Source organism: Alligator sinensis, unplaced genomic scaffold (assembly GCF_000455745.1).
Source record: "Alligator sinensis unplaced genomic scaffold, ASM45574v1 scaffold157_1, whole genome shotgun sequence".
NCBI classification, from domain to species: domain Eukaryota; kingdom Metazoa; phylum Chordata; order Crocodylia; family Alligatoridae; genus Alligator; species Alligator sinensis.
In genome coordinates, this window is record NW_005842316.1 from 1,443,755 (window position 1) to 1,463,947 (window position 20,193).

At 40.6% G+C, this 20,193-nt stretch overlaps 1 protein-coding gene across 1 annotated transcript in view; it reads left to right on the forward strand.

Moving 5' to 3' along the window:
- Positions 1–20,193, forward strand: part of GRIA3 (glutamate ionotropic receptor AMPA type subunit 3) — a 217,223-nt gene that overhangs the window by 181,251 nt on the left and 15,779 nt on the right. Inside the window, exon 13 of the mRNA XM_006028500.2 lies at positions 2,803–3,050. Within this exon, the coding sequence (XP_006028562.1) occupies positions 2,803–3,050 (248 nt within the window). The remainder of the gene's footprint in view (positions 1–2,802; positions 3,051–20,193) is intronic.

A 20,193-nucleotide genomic window follows, 5' to 3' on the forward strand; every position in this document is an offset into this window, starting at 1 on the left:
AACATTTGTATTTCATAATGCACCGAGGCTGCCTAATCCCTCTGTGAGCTTGCAGCTTGCCAGCTCGTGTACGGGATCAAAGAAACAGTTTGGTAATAGATGAAAGGTCTAAAACTGATCTAGCAACTCCACTTTTCTGCATTCCTTTGCACAAGGATTCCTCAGCTTGTGGGAGACTTCTTTCTGAGCTGCAGAAAGCTGGTGATTTAGCAGGTGACGGTGATTTAGCAGGTGACAATAGCCTTTGGGTTAATACTTAACTAATGCACTGGCCTGGCATTACAGCTACAGGGGTGTGTCCCTCTTATACCAGACATAAAACTGAGGACTCGAGTACTTCCCATCTCAAGGCCAAATTTCAACGTCTCTCATTACAATCTGCTTGCCTCAAATACCCGTGCAGTTTTAATTAGATAAGTTGTTTCCTTCCTTCACAGTCTGTCTCACCATGCAGCACTACTGTGTTTTGTTAACTACCTGCCATGTTGCGTCTGAGAGGTGGCTATGGTTCAGTAGTGCATAAAGTGATTTCTGCATGTCGCTTGAATTGGCTGCCGTTCCATTGCTACGTTTGACCGAAAGATGCGCTATAGAAATGGAGGCTTGACCAAGGTGATAGGTCATAAAAGCAGGTGCTCGGGCTTTTTCTTGCTGCTTGTCTGAGTGGTATGACTTCCATCCAATTAATGACCCCCTATCTGAGCACCAGTTTATAGGGCATTGTGGAGTGGAGTGTCTCAGTGGTTTCTATTAAAGCTGTTCCACTCAGCAAGCATGGAATAATTAAATACTTAGTGGACAAGATGGAGGGGGTAGAAGGAGAGAGTGCGTGACTCTGCCATAACTTAGTAGTTACAGTATTCACCTAGGAGGAAAATCCAGGTTCCAGCTCTGATGGACATTTAAGCATGTTTCTATTAAACATTCATAGGGGCAGGGACCACATCCCTGATTTCTTCTCTCTAAGAGGAGTGTTTTAACCCCTGGGTGACAGAGATAATCTTGTTCTCACTCTGCAGTATAATGGCCATTACTATTCCATGTAAAACAGCGTAATCCAATAGGAGGGAATGAGAACACCCTCTCACTGCAGAATACTCTACTCTCTTCTCGATCAATCACAGCTTGGTCAGCTAAGCGTTTTTATACAAGAAAGACAGGATTTGTGCTCTGTGAAGCGTTTGCTGAGTAGTTGTTAGTCAGTATATTATCCAAGGTATGCTGAACTGTTGTGAAAGAAGAGGAAACATATCTTGAGCTCAAGCTGATCGTAATGAAGAGTCTCCTGCCACAAGTTCACTACAATTTGAACTGGATTTAACTATTATATATTTCATTCCAGTTTTGAAAAGAAGTGTTATCGACAAGAAATTGACAGTAAGTTGGAGGCATAAATTTCAGATAACCACAGCTTAGATTGAGAGTCTCATATAAATCCCCAGGATTTCTATAATGTGCTATGGGACAGATGGGGGATGCTAAAAAATGATACAGCACAATGACTAGTGCTTGTCATTGTCAGTATTCGATGGTGGTTTATTATAATGTCCCTGAAGGAGAATGGGAGAACAACGCACTGTTCTGTTTTTAAAAGCTTTTCAGCATCTTGCGGGTATGAAGCACATGTTTTAGAGACGGAATCGTTATATTTGGCTTGGTCTTAAAGCTGAAGAAACTAAAACAAAAATAAATGTACACTTAAAAATGCACAACCAGCAGTTGGTTATAATAAAATAGGCTGTACTCCAGCAAATGATTCACTTTGACAACAAAATATTTTCACGTAGAGGATCCTCTCATCACTAATCTTAGTATGCTTTCAGCAACATTAGCAACGCCAGACAACAAAAAAAGTTGATCAGTGTTTAGTAGTAAAGTCTGTGTAATCACAGTACATCTCTCCCAGATGAGGCACCATCATCATCTTCTACCAGCCCAACAGAACTATTATGGTCCCTCATCTGTTGTTATAAACCTGACATCACCAATTCCTGTCTTCCTGGGAGCTTTTTAATAAGCAAATGTCTATGGTTAACCAGTGATATGTTGCAGAATGAAATAACCTAACAGGGATAACTTATGTAGAAAAAGGCCATGCACTGCTCAAGGCAGGAGAGTGAGGATTTAATAACCTTTATCTGGTTTAGCGTGACAGCAGCACACATACAAACGGGAAGGTGCAGCAAGGCATCGGAGATGCTCTGTTCACCAGGGCACCTCTTGGCGTAACAAGAAACAATGGTCACAAACTGACAGAGAGCAGATTTAGGCTAGACGTCAGGAAAAACTTCTTCACGGTAAGGGTGGCCAAAATTTGGAATGGGCTTCCAAGAGAGGTGGTGCTGTCCCCTACCTTGGGGGTCTTTAAGAGAAGGCTGGACAGGCACCTGGCTGGAGTCATCTGACTGCAGCGCTCTTTCCTGCCCAGGCAGGGGGTCGAACTCGATGATCTGTTGAGGTCCCTTCCTACCCTAGCATCTATGAATAGCAAGATAAATGCCTTGGCTATGTTCCCCTTGCCTACAATTTTTTTCTAACCTTCTTCCCGTATTTGGTAATTTTTCAGTGGTCAGCACCATTTGATATTACCTAACTTCACCTGCTGCATATATATGCTGTGCTAGCACCTATGGCCCAGCTAGGTCTCACACTGCCAACAACGTCAAAGTTACTGTCCATAATCTTTGGTCACTTACAATCCATTCGCTATCAGGTGGACTTGGACGTATTCACATACGGTAAAAAAAAAAAAAAATGCAAAATAAACATTTTTCTTTGTCTACTTCCCGTTGTCTTCCCCAGAGATCCAAAATAGCCGTCTATGAGAAAATGTGGTCTTACATGAAGTCGGCAGAGCCATCCGTGTTTACCAAAACGACAGCCGACGGCGTGGCCAGAGTGCGCAAGTCCAAGGGGAAGTTTGCCTTCCTGCTGGAATCGACCATGAACGAGTACATTGAGCAGCGGAAGCCCTGTGACACAATGAAAGTTGGTGGAAACCTGGATTCCAAGGGCTATGGTGTAGCAACTCCAAAAGGCTCAGCATTAAGGTGGGTGGAATAATATAACAATATCCATGTTGTTATAGTATTCCACCTACCCTGATGTATTGTGTTGTCATTTTCTTTCTTGTGGATTTTTGAGGTAACTTTAACGTTTAAAACCTTCAATACTCCATGGAGTTAAATAAGACGGTAAATTATGGTTTCATTTACTTAATGCATCCATTTTTTAATGTTCTCTTCGTGTTGTCCTTTCTGATTGTTTGTTGCTGTTTTAATTTTACAGTTCAATGGCTTTTTCAATTTAAATGGTAAAAGCCAAGTTAACCTGCCTTATGTGACGAATGTTAACTGCATGATGTGGTGTTCTTGTTACTTTTTTTCTCAAAGACAATTTCCCCATCCCGCACACTTCAGTTTTGAGCAAATGTTATCCTCCATGCCACCTTCCAATATTTAACCCTGTATTTGCTGTACAGACATTTTTATAGCTCCACGTTCTGTGAAATTTAGCCAATTTGTCCTCTTGTGCTCCTTTTTTTATACGTTACGATTTCCTAAGCATTTGTGCATTTTCTTACAAGTTATGTTTTATCGTTTCAAGAAATGCTGTTAACCTGGCAGTATTAAAACTGAATGAGCAAGGCCTCTTGGACAAATTGAAAAACAAATGGTGGTACGACAAAGGAGAGTGCGGCAGCGGGGGAGGTGACTCCAAGGTCAGCCTCAATGTCACCACAATCGGGTACCTTAGTCAAGAGTAATCGGCAAGGCTGTTATTGTACTTGTCAAGGAAAAAGACAAAAGCACACAGATTAGAACCATTGGAATAACCACAGGGGAAGTTGCTCACTTGCCCAGTAGCTTTTTTAATGAGATGGTCTTATTGCACCGTTTTTGATCAAATGCGGAACCCTTATTTTACTAACAGACAGAGGTCGTTTGCCCTGCAAGAGTTGCACTAATCGAGTAAGTGCTCATAATTATTTAGGAAAATAGTTATCTCGTATCAATGCAGTGAGAAGAAGGTGCTTCATAAGCTTTGGTCCCAAATTGACATATTAGAAATTCAATGAATTGTTTCTTTGTAAGAGAATCGTTTCTTTTTATAGGGGAAGCCACTGGCCAGCGCAGATCTTGAAGTCTATAGGATCAGTTCTCCTTAGCTCCTTTGCTGTTCTAGAATGAGCATTGCCTGCCTCTCTAAGGGCCCAGTATTGTTCCCACTGATATTAGAGTCCAGAAGGGAGACGTTTCTTACTAGAGGTTACCTATAGCTCAGAAAAGAAAGAGTTGTAAAACCATTTGTGAGACAGGCTCAATGCATTGAAGTGAAGTAACTATTCTAGAAACAAAATAGTGTTAGGCCAGCACTTTGCAACCTTATTAGACTCATGGCACTCCTCCTTAGGCTCAAGGCATCCCTCAGAAAGTGTCAGCTCTTAGTTTCACTTGTTTTTTGACTACAGCGAAGTACTATAACAATTCTTCTGTTGCAGAAAACTCAGCTAGATCACAACAGGTCAGCACGTTTTTAATGCTTTGGATCCCTAGTTGAAATCTCTGGCTTTATCTTGTGAATCATGGTTGCACACCTAACAGTGCTAACATTGGCATCCCCCAGCACCCTTGAAAGGATCCCAAGGCATCCTAGGGTGGCGCAGCACCTTGGTTAAGAATCACTATTTTAGACAAACGTTACTGTCTCCCGTGACCCCCCCCAAATGCTAAGAAACATATTATAAGTACTTGGAAATTGCAGTACTTGTGGCTTGAAGTAGGAGATACACTGCTTGTACAACTGAAGTGTGTGGTGGGCTTGGGAGTTTACATTTACATCTGGAAATTAAGCTCAAAGAAAGCGGTTTCAGTAGCACATAGCCTAGAAGAAAAGTATGTACCGATAGTTATAGTAACTGGCATTCTGTACAGAGCTGAGATAAAATTAGATTTGCTGCTCTTTTTAAAGATGAGATCCTAACTGAATCCAACGGCACCAACAGAATCAGGATTATTACTTTAAACAGTATGAATCCTAGAGCGACACTTTAAGGTAGAGCCAGGACAGATGCTACGTTTATACTAGTGTAACCAGGCTTTACACCAATGTAAAAAGAGTGGACAGATCCACTCCGCATCCCAGTGTAATTTACACTGGTGTACAAAGGCAATGAAAAGTTACACCAGTACCTTCTGTCCAGGCCCTTCCTTTAAACAACTTATTTGTTGCAAAAGTTAATCAGTTTATATCCATATACTGCCCACTTCCTTGCACAGCTAATAGAGTTATGATTGCTTTTTCATTTGCTTATGTGATTGCCCAGGAACACTAGCTGGACTAGGTACTGTCATTGCTATGACATTGATGGTCATAACTAGAACAGGCATTGCCAAGAAAATTAATTAAATATGCCTTTTTGTATTGAAATGCATTGAAATTAATTTCCAGACTTTTTAAAAGCATAGTTAGTCAAATCCGTTCCCTATGGGACAATAACCTGTAATCTCTCTTATAAAATACTTCAGTATTGGTCCAAAATCCTGTAGTAACACTATTTTTAGTAAGCTGCAGAGCTTTGGACAGTTATTGCAGATTACTGTCGTATTTTATTAATAAGGGTTGATTACATCTGGCTACTTAGTGAATTAATCAGTTCCTTTAATCATCTTGAATATTAGCAAAAGCAGTTGGACAATAAAAAGAGAAAAGAGAGAGAGGTGAATTTCAAATTGATTTAATCACTCCAGTTCCTCAGGACTCATCACCAGACTAGAAAAATGGGTGGGTTTTTATGAGGGGCTTAGCTCCCATATTCATCCCATTCTATAACGCTCCACGTGCAAGTATATTAAATGTTTTAATTTCCTCTCAGGAGCTAACCCTGTACTCTCTGACCCTGCTCCATGAAAGACAGCTCTTTGTACAAGGCTGCTGCTTCAGTGGACCACATCACTGTGAGTTCATTAAATTACAAACAGCCGACCAACATTTAAAGCTCTGAGGAGTCTAAATAGGACACTTTTATAATGGTAATAGTAAGGGCAAGGTCATCTTTCTATTTTGGTATGTGTTCAGGCATCACTTGAAAAGAATAATACTCAATGCTAATAAGTACTTAGGTCTGTTTTAGTAGATGCTAAGGAAGCAGAGTCAGTTATTCCATAATAAACTAAACGGTTCAGGGAAAGAAAATGGAAATGAGAACCTTGATCTTGCTATTTTTAATCTTGTTAGCTATTTATTTGTAATTTATTGTAGCATGCTGTGGTTAAGGACTAGTTGAAGTTTAGAGCTGAAACAACCAATTATCAGGGGCTTATAGCTCAGCTAGCGCAAGTCACCTGGGAAGCGAATGTGGGTCAAATGTAGAGATTTTCTTGGTGGGAGGGCTGTGGGGGAGAGTGCGTGTTGGAGGAAAGCGCCTTACAATTGATTAAGCTGGGCAGGTGCTCTGCTTTATTTTGTTTCTGGTTTTTAGCCATTATTTGTAGGGCTGTCATAAATAGGCTTTCAATTAAAGACAGCTCCATCTTAAAAAGTAACATTTTTGCCAGTACTTAATACTACAGGCTGGTATCCTGGCATTCAAATATGAAGAGTGCTGCCTCAGGTAGCATAATTCTTTTGAAGGATTGTATTGACATCATATACCATTAAAGCAAAGTTCAAGCTGTCATGCGAACCCCATGGGAAGACTGTAGCCCTCTACATGTACATATGGCAGGTACCAGTACGTCACTTCAGATTATATGTGGTTAAGGACAGATCTGAATTCTCTTTCTTTTTCTCTTGCCTTTTCTTTCCCCCTCCTCCCATCCAAAACCCTACTTTCCAAGGGAGGCAAGAGTATTTGTTGCTGCCTTCTCTCATTGTCCTCCTGGCTCCCCAGTAAGAATTACATTAATCATTGGTGTTGATTGGTGAAGGTGCAAGTATGAAACAAAGTGGAAAACTTGAATAAGACACACAACAAGTCCTTTAAAGCTTTTGTTCCCAAAGATTTCGGATTAGCAGCTGGCATCATTAGTATATCTCACTTTTCTTGGTTTAATGCATATGAATGCGTGTGGGGGGCATCTTGCACATCAATAATATTCACAATTTGGCTTTCAGTCAAAATTAAACTGACACTGAGCTAATGCAAATATGTCTTCATAAGCTTGAGTTTTGAAATACTGCATTCTCTGTTTGCAACAGATACAGGCAATAGAAGAGAATCTTGAGTGTGATTAATGCATTTCTAAAGAAAGACAAAAGCTTATTTTTGCACAGGAAACCCCAGTGCAAGATTTGGCTGTATTCCAGCTTTCAGCCACTTGCCAAGAGTTTGAAGTTCATTGCAAAGATCGAGGCCATGGAAGCCTCTCCATCTAATGTTTTTCTTTTAAAAACGCAGTACTGTTGTAATTCTTGGCAAGTCATCTTAGATGTCAGAGATATTCAAAAAAATTGAGCAACAGTTGTAAAAATGTCTTCAAGTGATTTGAAAGCAGTATCCAAAACATAATAGAAAAAATTAACATTATAACTCTTTTCTGACTTAAATAATGGTTCATCTCTGGCCTTGTAATCAAACACTCTCATTTTGGTTCAAGAGTGGCTGAGCTAGGCTGCTAGAGTTATAGTACACTGTAAGCTGAATATGCCTCAACATTATGCTCTTGTTGCCAAAACCAACAGCATACCGAGTTGTTTTACCAGAAGTGTCATTTGCAAGTCAAGGGAAGTGTTTCTTCCATTCTCTTCGGCACTGATGAGGCCTTACCTGGAGTACCATGTCCAGTGTTGGGTATTGCACTTCAAGACCTAGACAAATTGGAAAGAGTCCTGTGGAGAGCAACAAAAATAATTAGAGATCTAAGAGACATTACTTATAAGAATAACCGTAGAAGAACTGGGATGACATAGTCTGGAGAAAAGAAGACTGCGGAAAATTTGATAATGGTCTTCAAATGCTCGGAGGGTGCTTATAAAGTAGAAGACAAAAGACTATGCAAATCACGCCCTGTGGCTGCAATGGACAGGACAAGAAGTAACAGCCTTAAGTGACAACAACGAAAAAATTAGGTTGGATTTTAGGAACTTTCTAACTATGAGGGTGGTTAAGTATTGGAACAAATTACCTAGAGAGATTGTGGCGTCTCCATCCTTGGAAGCTGGGTGAGACAACCACTTGTCTGGAGTGGTTTAGACAGGGATGATCCCACCTTGAGCAGAGGGTTTGACTGAATCACTTCCTGATCCCTTCTAGCCCTGTTTTTCTATTATTCCAACTTGATTTTCTTGTGAGAAATAAGCTTTGATTTTCAGATCCTCAGCCAGCTTCTGCCATCACTCCGAATACCATTTTCAGAATGATCGTTTACCACCGAATCCTTTAAGCCTTTTTGCAGACGCATAGTGTCTTCAATGTCAGCCTAAGCTTCTTGAATCATTTCACATGAGGTTGACTCCATAAAGTTTATCACCTTAACGTACCACACAGCACAAGACTTTCCTGCTGCAGCTTGTGCAAGTCAGCAGTTTGGCATTGCTTTGAGTTTGGGTTCCTGCCGATCCTTTTTTAGGTTTGAATTTTCAACAATTGAAACGTAAGCATCACACAGTTCCATAATTTAGTACCAAAACATAAGGATCACGTCAAATCAGTTTTCCCATTTTGTTTCACTTAAGAAGAGAGACAGACTGGTCATATCTCAGCACTGACAAGGCTGCAAAAAGTCTGTAGACACTTTAAACCATGTTGAAAAATACCATGGCTTCAGTGCAACAGTTGGCATCAGTAATGAGTGTGAGATTCAAAGATCAGTCATTTCATGGGACAAAACCTGCTCTCTTGTTGAGATCCTAAATTCTGATGTGCTGTGTGCTTGCCTTTTGTATTTCCCCCATTGTCACAGCCCTGACCCCTCAAAGCACCCAGTGAGAGTCGCATTTCTTTGAACAGTTTACTAACGTGCCAGTTGAATCGGCCACGTTCAATAAACCAAGAAATTGTTCCATGATCATTAACTTGCCATCTTTTACCTTAGTAACGGCGTTTGCAGTTACAAATCTAACAATCGGTGTTCTTCTTTATTGCTTTCTTTTGGTACAGACAGGCATAATAGAGCAATACTTGACTGGCTTCAAGCTAGAAATAATTTCCTTCTTGATCACATTCCCAAGAATGTGAATAATTTTGTTTTGAATATTTTTGTCCGGGTATTGATCACAAATTCCTGGTGGTTCACTGGAGTCATTCTATGACAAAAGTCACGTTTCCCTGGAAACTCCACAAATTTCATAGATGTTAGGTGTTAGGGTCGGAAGGGACCTCAATAGATCATCGAGTCCGACCCCCTTCTGTTTGGGGATAAACCTCACAGCAAAATAGTCTATATATATGCACCGGCTTCAATCAAAAAGCTTTTACAATTAATTCTGTCAGGGAATTAATCTGGCATTGGTTTTCACTGTTAATTATATGATCCTGTTTGAATCCACCTTCTAAGTCTTACACATGATAGCTGTTCATCTGATCTCTTAATTTCTCACGTTTTGCTCGGATACATGCTATGTTTTTCCAGTCTCAAACGCCATTTGTGGCTAAGGCAAAATCTCAGTTTAGCATCCTGTAGCAGAAGAAACAACACACGGAAGCAGTCGATGTGAAAGAGAGAAGTCAATCTTGTTTAATGTGCTCTCCATTTTGAAAGCTGGCATGAAAACAGAAAGCTGAAAATTTTCTCCCGTTGCTTCACAAAGAAGAGTCCTTATAATTTGTTTGCCCAGGCCCAGCGTTCGCAAGCAAAAGGCAAACATTTATACTGAGTTTCTTCAGAAGAAGAAACAAAGTTTTTTTTTAATGTTAAATTTATTGTCAGACATAGTAACACTGACATTGTGGTTGGATAAAAATTCATGACTTGAAGAAGATTTTGCTGCATCAGTTGGAAGGGAAAGCTAAGGACTTCCAAAAAGCCAAGTACAAAATGACTCACCCAGACAGAAAACGCTGCCTGTTGTCTGTGTTGTCTGACAGCAAGTTCCACAACATTGCCAATCTGCCAATTTTAACGAGGAACAATTATAGCTGGCAAGTGAGAAATGTTTCATAGTTGCGAAGTCGCTTTCTTGCTGTCCCTGCCTTCTCACTAGGTTAGGAAGCCGCCTACCTCTCCTGCCCTTACAGCGGACCCGACTCCCATCCCATTCTCCATCCTCATCTTGGCATTTTACAATTATCTACATTATTTTTATGCCAGATTCTTAGCATTTCATCAAAGTAGTACAGAAAAACAATCTTTTCCTTCTCAACTTCAACACTGTTTCTGTAAATAGTAAACTCACAAGATGGGGGATGCTTTACAAGCTTCTCTAAGGAGCCTGTCTAATAAGCCCAGAATGGAAGTGTCCCACAGATTCTAACTAGCGCAGGAACTAACGGGCATTAACGCAGTCACAGCCACCAAGGAGCCAACGGCATGACAGGGGAGGACTCCAGTGCGATGGATATTGATCACCACTAATCCATTTGCTTTGGCATAGTGTCTGTTCTGATGAGAGCAGCCATTATACTGCTAAAGCAAGTGTTTAAAAAATAACGATAAACTCCGTTTTTGTAGGTTTTCTTTTGATGTTTTTCTTGATTAGAACAAAATGCAAACACAGTAGGCCAGAATTCATTCCTGGTGCAACTCTACTCAAAAAAGTAGAGTTACACTAGGGATGAATTAGGCCAAATATGTTGTGAAGTGATCGTTGCAATTGATTCATGCTTTGTATTAGTGTGACTATAACAGCAATGCAGCAAGGCCTGTGTGGAAGACTTGTGATGTGTTGTAAGATATATTAAAATCTTCTTTTCCCTTGACATTACACTGCTCGGACTGAACTTTGAGATCCTCAGATAACACTATTGGCGATACTGGATACAGTATTGTCTTGGCTCTTTGTCCATTCCAGTGGAGCGACTGAGGACAAAGATGGAGTCAAGGATGCAGATTTTACTTATAGGTGAGCTCAACACACAAAATAAAGACTAGATATGGATCTAAACTCTTCCAAAAGTAAGGAGTCTGCTGCTGGTTTTGCCTCTGCTCAGGAGACAAAAGAGAGTAGGGGTCCAGCAGCACTTGGTTTTGGATCTGAATTTTTCTAAAGTTTGAAGGAGTTGAGATCTCAAGTTTTGGTTCAGGCTCGTCTCTACTTTTGATGAAAATATATGTTTATTTGCTTACAGCACATGTCAAGAGGAGAAGATAAACAGTCTTTTCAAAACTGTTCTTTTTGTTTTCTTTAAAGGGAATGATATTTAGGGCAAAGTAAAAGCTGTGGCCTCAAGGAACAGATGGAAGCTACATCATGGAAGGAGATGTGTGCGCCGTTGTCTTATGATGTTATTTTACGGACTGTACTTACTCAGGATACTCTATCAGCTAAGCTAATGGAATTGATCTGTCAGCTTATGGGGTGGAGTCCCAGGCTTTGGGATATCAATGTCCTGAGTTTGTATTCAGCTTCTTCCTCCCCAGATGTTAGCGTGTGCATGTGTGTGGGTGTAGTGTATATAGGTTTAAATCATTACAGATCCATGGGATCGGCATCTTAGATTGAACTTCTGTGACACCTCGATGCTGGTTTATGCTCAAGATTTGGGGTGAGTATGTGACCCCTTTGCTTGCATATCTGTATACTGCTTCCAATTGCTGGACTATAAATAATCTATTCACACAGGAAAATCCCTTTCATAGCTTGCCTCTCTTCCTCCCTTTAGTTCACCAAGTAAGTTATGGTTGTTTTAGATCATGATGCCTCCTCCTGATATTGTTCTTTTATTTCTATTGTGAGGCTAGCAGATACCCAGTGACTGTAAATTCTGTGATTTGCAAGGATCTTGAGTCATGCAACTGAGAAAAAATGAATGCAAAATTGACGTGCTATGGAGATTTTCTTTCTATTACGGTCCATCAAACAAACTGTGCAACATTTATCATTGTTGCATCCAAAACCAGATGTTCCAGTTGTAATTTAAGACCACAGAGATTATATTTCTAGTCTGAAATAATTATAGAAAACCATATCTTCAGCTGGTGTAAATTTCCTGCCTCTATCGAAGTCAATTAGCAACAGCTACGGCAATCAGCGGAAGCCTAAAGATCTGACCCACAAAGTCATGGAAGCTACAAATATTCTACTGAGTAAGAGTCTTACCAATTCCAGCAATGCTCATTTACTCAGTGAGACTAAATGGAGGGCTTGCCACATCCATATGTGATTTCTGTGTGATAGTATGCATAAGCTGATGTAACTGTTGCTGACATGCTGGCTGCATGTCATCATTCATTCACTTAGCTCTCTTAAATGAACATGAATTTAATCTCACCCATAGCGAATCATGGCAAAATTGTACAGCATATTGTATTCAGAAACTATTGCTTGATTGAGCTGAGTTCTTATTTGTGTGACAACGTAGGGTAGTAGTATTTAGGAAATCTTCCTAAAAATGTGTTATTAAATGGTTCCAGTTTGGGGTCCCATGATTTTATTATGCAACCATTTCCCTCAGAAATAAACTAAGTCTAAAGAAGGAAAAAATTTGCAAGATATAATATAGATGAAGGTAGCAGGATGAGAGGCTAAGTTAAATTTACTATTCAGTTGAATAAGAACAATTTTCTGCAAAGATATAATTCTGTAGTTCAAGTGTTGACAGATTTTGGTTGTTTCCTTGCCTTGATAGTAACATTCTGTGACACTTAATACTTCAGTAAATTGTTTGTGTGAATTCAGTCCCCAAGCAGATTTCATATGCGTAGAATGTCTGCTAATTATTTGACTGAATTTCTTTGTTGGTAATGAATTACTTTTTTAAGCTGATATATTTTTAGAAACACATTCCAAGTCATGAACGATACCATGCTATTTAATTTTCAAGGCTATTTTTATTTTAGAATTAACTCTGTAACCATTTTGCATATATTGTCTTCTGTGATGTATCCTATACATTTGAGAGCAGAATTTTGCTATGAGCAGAATGATTCTGTTCCCCTTCTCTCATCTGCTTCTCTCAGGGTACAATGTACTATTATATTCATTGCATTTTTAATACTGGTATATTTTTAAGAAAAAAATCTGTTATGAGTTATTTGAGATTGTCCTTTATAGCTAAGAAACCCCACTGGCAAATGTCTGATGCCTGGTAGAAAGACGATTTTTTTTCAAATACAGCCTTAAAAAAAACAGCCATGAAACAATTCATTTGTGCGATTTGCATGAAAATAGTATTTATCAACATGTATTTACATGTTCATCTAGTGCATGCTATAAGCAGGGGCTATGCATAAAGATGGAAATGGGCTAAAATGGTAGATCAGAACTAATCATAGTAGCCCTGAGCTAATCTGCAGGTATGTGTTAGCAAGTGAAAATTACTGGTTTTTGGCAAATTACTGAGCAGTGTTTTTAAAAGGAAGATACCAAAAATGATTTTGTGCATTCATTTGACAAATACTGTTTCATAGCATATTATTAAATGATGTTGTAGCCTATTTTGTAACAATAATGAAACCTTCATAATAGGGCTGTGTGAAGCTTTGGTCCCTGATCCAATTCGGCAGAGATTTGGCCCAACTCTGCATACCTCGAGGTACCAAGCAGCTCGTGAATGTTGAGATGCTGGGGTGGATGGAGCGTCCCATAAAAGCATGGGGGGCTCCCCAGCGCGCTCGGCAGCAGACCCAGAAGTGGACCAGAAGCATTTCTGGTCCACTTCTGGGTCTGCCGAGGAGCGCATGGAGCATCCCCCCATGCCCCTCCCCAGTTCATCGACTGGTGCCTCCTATTTCTGGGGGTTCCAAGCCAGGGGGGCCAATCACTGAGCCAGGAGGGCATGCCCTCCCCCCCACCGGGCCCCGCACACTCAGCGGTGGACCTGGAAGTACTTCTGGTCCACTTCCGGGTTCACCGCCGAGCACACGGGGGGGCCCTTGCGCTCCTGTGGGACGCTCCATCCACCCCATCATCACAGCATTCACAAGCCACGCCTGGTACCTTGAGATATGTAATAAAACACATTTAAAGCCGTGTCTATGACCGAATCGCTAATTCGCCAAATCAGCATCGAATCTTCAGATTCGGATTCGGCCGAATCGAATCGGAGACAGTGATCCAAATCAACTAATCGAATCACTGTCCCTGGTTTGGGCTGAATCTGAATTCAAATCGAATACGGCCCGTTTTCCACACCCCTGTTTCATAACAGGAGGCTTCATTACAGCACTCCAGTCTGCCCAATAAGTTTGTAGGAGATTCATAGGTATGCAAATTAGCAAGGACCCTAACTCAGGAATTCGAAGGGAGGGTTTCTGAAAAATGTATTATACAGTTGGTGGAACAGCTTTCAGACATGGGGCTTGCACTTAAGAAACAGGTGGAAAAGACGAACAATTTGGAAATACTCAACATGGGATCAAGTTTGCCACCGTTCCTCACTGGTCTCTTTCTTGGTAAGTGGTCCTCTCAAAGAAGCCACCTCGGGGAAACACGATTTTTTTCTTTTTTTAAAGGAACTCTTGTTTTTTGCTTTGAAGCAATCCTATTTGTTCATACCCAAGGCAGATGCCTGCATTCATCCAGGTGCATTCTCTGTGATCTGCCTCAGCTACCAAAGTTGGGGGCAACCGTGGCTTTACAGAGCCAACCTGGCTATCCCAGAACGTTCTCTGCAGCCCTCAGACCAGGCAGCACCAAACTGAAGCCTAATGATGATCCAGAAGGTAGGAGCCTCTGAAAAAGCTATTACAAGGACGAAAAAGAAACCCCTGGACATGGAGATGTATGTATAGACAAGCAAGAGAGAGAGACAATGAGGAGGCTAGCTGGAATATGAGGTAAGGCAAGGTTTTTGCATACGTCCATTCATAGCCATGGTCACACAGATTAGAAAAGGTCAAAGAAAGGAAGGGAGCAGGGGAAAATCCTCATACAAGAAAATCTGTCAGGTGGTTTTTGTTACAGTATAAACATACCACCTTCCACGTACGGCTTCCCCAGCAGCAGTCAGATGTAAAGATTTGAGCACTATCATTACCAGTCACAGCTCCTGCCACATCAGTGCATTTCAATCCTGGGCATTGTTATAAATGAATTAAAATGACTCGTAACTGCTCTCATTTCCTAATCCAATATGCATGTATTATTGCATTAGTACTTGACACTACTATTAAATATTAAATTATGATCCTGTTAGTGTAAAGTTTAATGTTTGAGCTACATTTATGAAACAAATGAATAAACTTTCAGAGAGCAAGTTGCTGCTGTCAGACGCAGACTACAGGCTTTCAGAAAAGAGTCTGGAGATGGGCGGTATCAGATGGTAACACATCTGGTTCTGCAAAGGTGTGGGCAGGAGTCTAATATACCAACATGCACACCTCCATAGAGCCAGATGTGTTATCATCTGAAGCTGCAGGTATCTGCACACATCTTCCACGTTGCGCAAAAACATAGCACTATTTACTACGTGGTTTAAAAAATTAAGCCGATTTGCAGCCAAGGAGAAAACCTACAGACACTGCAACAGAGACGCAAATGTGACTCTCACATAAAAACAAAATGAGAAATCTTTTGAACCACCCAGGAGAGCACTAATTACAGGGAAAGAATTAATGAAAAATGTGGCAGAATTCCTTTTGTTGCAAAGCCTAAGCCTGCAGCTACCAACTACATAAAAATAATCAAAGAAACCTTCCCCCAGTAGACAATTTGGACGTGTTACAAAAAGGTCATATCAAAAACACCACAGGCTGCCTTCTGCAAAGCTGCTTATTTACACAAACTCATTGTCAGAGCTGAACTAAAGTCGACTATGCTAATCTAGGAGTTTTTATTGTCATTGGAAGAGCTGTCATTTAAAGAGATGCAACCCTTATAAATATCCGCCTCTCATTTCCATATATTCACTACAGCAGGTATGACAACATTTTCTAGTCACTAATGCTGTTGCAGGCAGGAACGGCAGCAGAAAATAGCATTGAATGTGCTAACTCACAAACTTGGTTTCTGTCATCACATGTTACTGTACAGAAGCAGTATGTAGGCAAAAGATACAGAGACTTCAATTAAGGAGTTACAAATGAAGAGTCAGCTGCCATTAATGGAAAAGTTGTTCAGCTACTGATCAAGCATTTAGCATCAGGAGCTTCAGACCAACCACTATGAAAATGTTCTTTTTTGAATAGATATCAAGGCCGGAACAACTTGAGAAAGGAGAACATTTCTGGATTTGCTGTTTGAAGACAGTGTCTACTGAAGGATTTAAAGTTGAGGTTAATGCCTCTATCTACTCACCACACATTTCTGCCGCAGTAGGAATTCTGGGCATGTGCCAACAAACCCACAGTGCATTTGTTGCCTAAATTAGTGTTTTCTTTTAGAAACTCAGTTCCACTGCTCTCTCGGAAGAGGAAACCTTGAAGGAACAAGGTGGCACAGAGAAACCCGCAACTAAGAAGCCTAGCTTTTGGTTTCTATATTTAAAGGTCCTTTGTATTTTTTAAAGTGTATAATTATTGGTTCTAACCTCTACATCTCTACAGTATTGCAGAACTGAAATGGAAATGCTGTATGCTGTTTATTAAATTAGGTTAGAAATAAGATTGGACCTAAGATCTGAAGCAGCAACACAACTATGGCAGAGCATTAATTCCAGAACTTAATTTCCTGTGATTTTGACATGAAAACTAAATGCTTGATTATAAAATATAAAAGATAATTTACTGAAGACTAACTGGTAATAAATATGAATCCATCTCCTCATTATTTGTGGCATGCTGGCATTGGACTCCCCAGTCATGAGCTAGGGCCACACTGTGCTAGGGACTATACAAATGCTGGACGAAAAATAGACAATACTTTTTACATGTTAAGAGCTTGGCAATTTCCATCATATGTTTTACCTGCCTGTCATGCATGCACGAATCAGCATGAGCCTTATGAAGAGGAAGGCTTGGATATGAACTGCATGTATTACCCATGTGATTCTTATCCTTTACAGGGATCTTGAGAAACAAAACATGCACCGTTCCAGGTGCCCACAGCATCTTCCTATCCAGAAAGAACATGCGATACTGTTTTCACTACAGTGGCATATGTTGAGTTTTTAATATCTCCCACTATGTAATTACACAAATAGGTCTCACGTGTTACCCATGTATTATTTCTGGATGCTTTATAAGATGGAACTTATACAGCAAATGTTGCTAAACTGATAGTGTCATGATGGGCAATTTCTTGCAATAGACTATGAAAGTTTCTGATTTAGGGAAGGCCTCAGCTGTCGGACAGTACATTTACCCTAAGGGTTTGTAGCCAGTCATGATTATTTCAAGAAAAAGATTTGACAAAAATCCATGTAATAGTTACAGAACAGCCTGCGATTTATAGAGCTTGAGGGGCTAAAGTGCCTTGTTTGATTTAGACTTGTCTTTAGCCTCCAGTAATGCCATCCTAAAAATACTGTAGAATATGGCATTTCTTCTAAGATTATTTCTATCTTTCTGTTTTAAAGACATGAAGATGGTAAGTAGGTATATTTGTATGGCATCCTACCCAGCTTAACAGAGCATTCAATATTGATTACAACAAACTTTCTTAAATTTCCTTTGCTGTAGCGCGTCAAGCATGAAATTTGAGGTTGGGTTTGTGGTGTTGGTGTTTGTTTAATTGTTTGGTTCTTGATGCCTCAGATGATAGTGTGCAGACTGAAAGGCCGCATAAATTATCATATGCTCTTTTTAACCTTGTATCACAATAGAACATATGATAGATTTGATATAAATTGCATGTTTTGTTTTCTTTTTTTTCTTGGGAGTGGGGGTTAACATTTGTCGGTAGAGCGGCATACTGGTTTGATTTCTTTCTCCCCAGAAATATTTCAGATCCATTGACTACATATTAAAGGTAACATTTTCAAAAGCATACTGAACTGTCTTAATCGAGCGGGAGTTTTACCAGTGACACTAGTGATTTTGAAAAATTCACTTTGACAAATGTTGAGACTTCTTGAGTTAGAGAAGAGCATGTGATTCTTGATTTCCTCTTCCTTTATTTTGGCAAGAAAAGGTGGATGGTAGAACTCCCTAACCTGAGCAGTCATTTAAATCTTAAACACTTTGATATTGCAATTTTGTTACTTGGTCTGTGTTGCCATTAGCAACCATGATGGTATGTCAGCGACCAAATTTGGCATTGGGTCGTAAGGAATAAATGAGACAGAAACTGACAAGGTTAAAGTGCTCTAAGATTCATCGGTTCCTTGGCATTGAGAGAGATTACAAATAATAGAGATTTAAAATAAAACGGAAATACAGTCCCTTTCCAAGGTAGTGGTAGCACATAAGTGAATCAGTTGCTGTAAGTAAACTCTATTATATAGCTGTTGATGACAGTTTACCTGTGTTTGTGTCTCTGGGAGTAACAGAGGAGGAGCAAGACCCTTGCCCATTCAGTCTGTTGCTTGGTAATGCATTGCATTTAGACCTGTTTTTGGCAAGAAAGTTATTCATGAATCTTATTGGCTATATTTTGATGTCCACTTCATTTAAACTTCAGTGCTTGAGATTATCCAGTGACCCCCCCACCCAGCTGCTGTGTTGCTCTTAGTCACAAACCCCGCTTAATCCCTCAGTTAAACCAGATGTACAGCTGCTGAAGATTGTAATCTGGTGTGAGGCAGACAGATCTCACTGGTTAATCTGGCTCAGTGCATTTGCCTACCCTGTGGAGTCCTCCAGTAGCCATGTAGGTGCACTGGTAACAAGCCCTGGTGCTGTGACTGTGCATGTCCCTAGGACTCAAATTATGCACCTGATTGCTCTGTAATATTGGTCACACTGTTCAAAATGCTGGGACTATTCCAGTAACTAGCTCAGCACTAGCACTAGCTCAGGTTTCACATTACGGGAGCTACTGAAATATGTATGTGATGGAGTTTTGTCCTGTGCATCACAGTCAGAGTTGTTGCAAAGGAAAACACTAGTGCTGGGCACGTGCCTCACACACATTTGGGGCAGGCTTCGATGTGTTTTATGACTCCAAGACTGTTCCCTTCCTCAGCATTTGAGGGGAAGTGAATTTTTCAGTGTCCAGCCCTGCCAGCTGGAGCCCAGATGGGCAAGGTTTGTAGATCTTTGGCAAGCCATTTAAAAGAACAACAACAACCAGAGCTCTCTATGCCCAGGAACCAGCCAAGGGGCTGCATGTGTATTATAAGCACTGCTCTGTGTAAGGTGCCAGGTCAAGGAGAATTGAGACCTATTTAAGCTCTTGACACGATGTTCTCTTTTCTCCGACCTCTTCTGATGGTTTGATTATACTTCAGTTTTGGCATCTTACTATACAGCAGCCCTGGAGAATCCTATTCATCCAGGACAGGATATATATTATATACTGCATGTATGGCAAGTAGATTTGTGTGTAATAGCTGATGAGTTTTTCAATGTTAAAGCTAGAATTGTGGGTCTGCTAGTACTGGATATAAGACTTCTGACAGACAGTTTAAGGCACTACGGGATCTAAGCCATGATCCCAACAATCATGGCTCCTGTCCTGTCCAGAATATGTATATGTATATGTATATGTATATGTATATGTATATGTAATTAGGGCTGTGCGAAATGGCACCGTTCCATTTTGACCTGAGTTTCTAGGTTTTGACGGAACAGCATTTTGTTACAAATTTCATTTCAATTCGAAACCGCTGTTCTGTTTTGTTTCATCAAAACAGTGACACTGTTTTGACATTTCATCCATATGCTGTAATGGGGAAGCTCGAAACAGCCTCTCTCACCCAGCAGGCAGATGGGGGCCCGCAACCCAGGGAGGACTGCAGGGGCTGTCCAGTCATCCTGGGGCTGCAGGCCCCCGATCTGCCTGCCAGATGAGGGAGGGAGGGAAGCCGGGTGCTGCCGCTTGGGACCGGGGAGCTGGGGAAGGGGCTGCGGAGCTGCTGGGAGCGCAGCTCTGGTTCTCCCCTGTCTTCCACCACCTGGCGGCTGCCTGCTTCAAAACTCAAAACATTTTGACAAGCCTCATTTTGTTTTGAAGCTGTTTTGAAGCCCTTTGTTTCGATTCAATTTCGCTGTTTTCAGCTCGAAATGAGTTGAAACAGTGTCAGGTCAAAACAGCCAGTGAAATTTTGCACAGCCC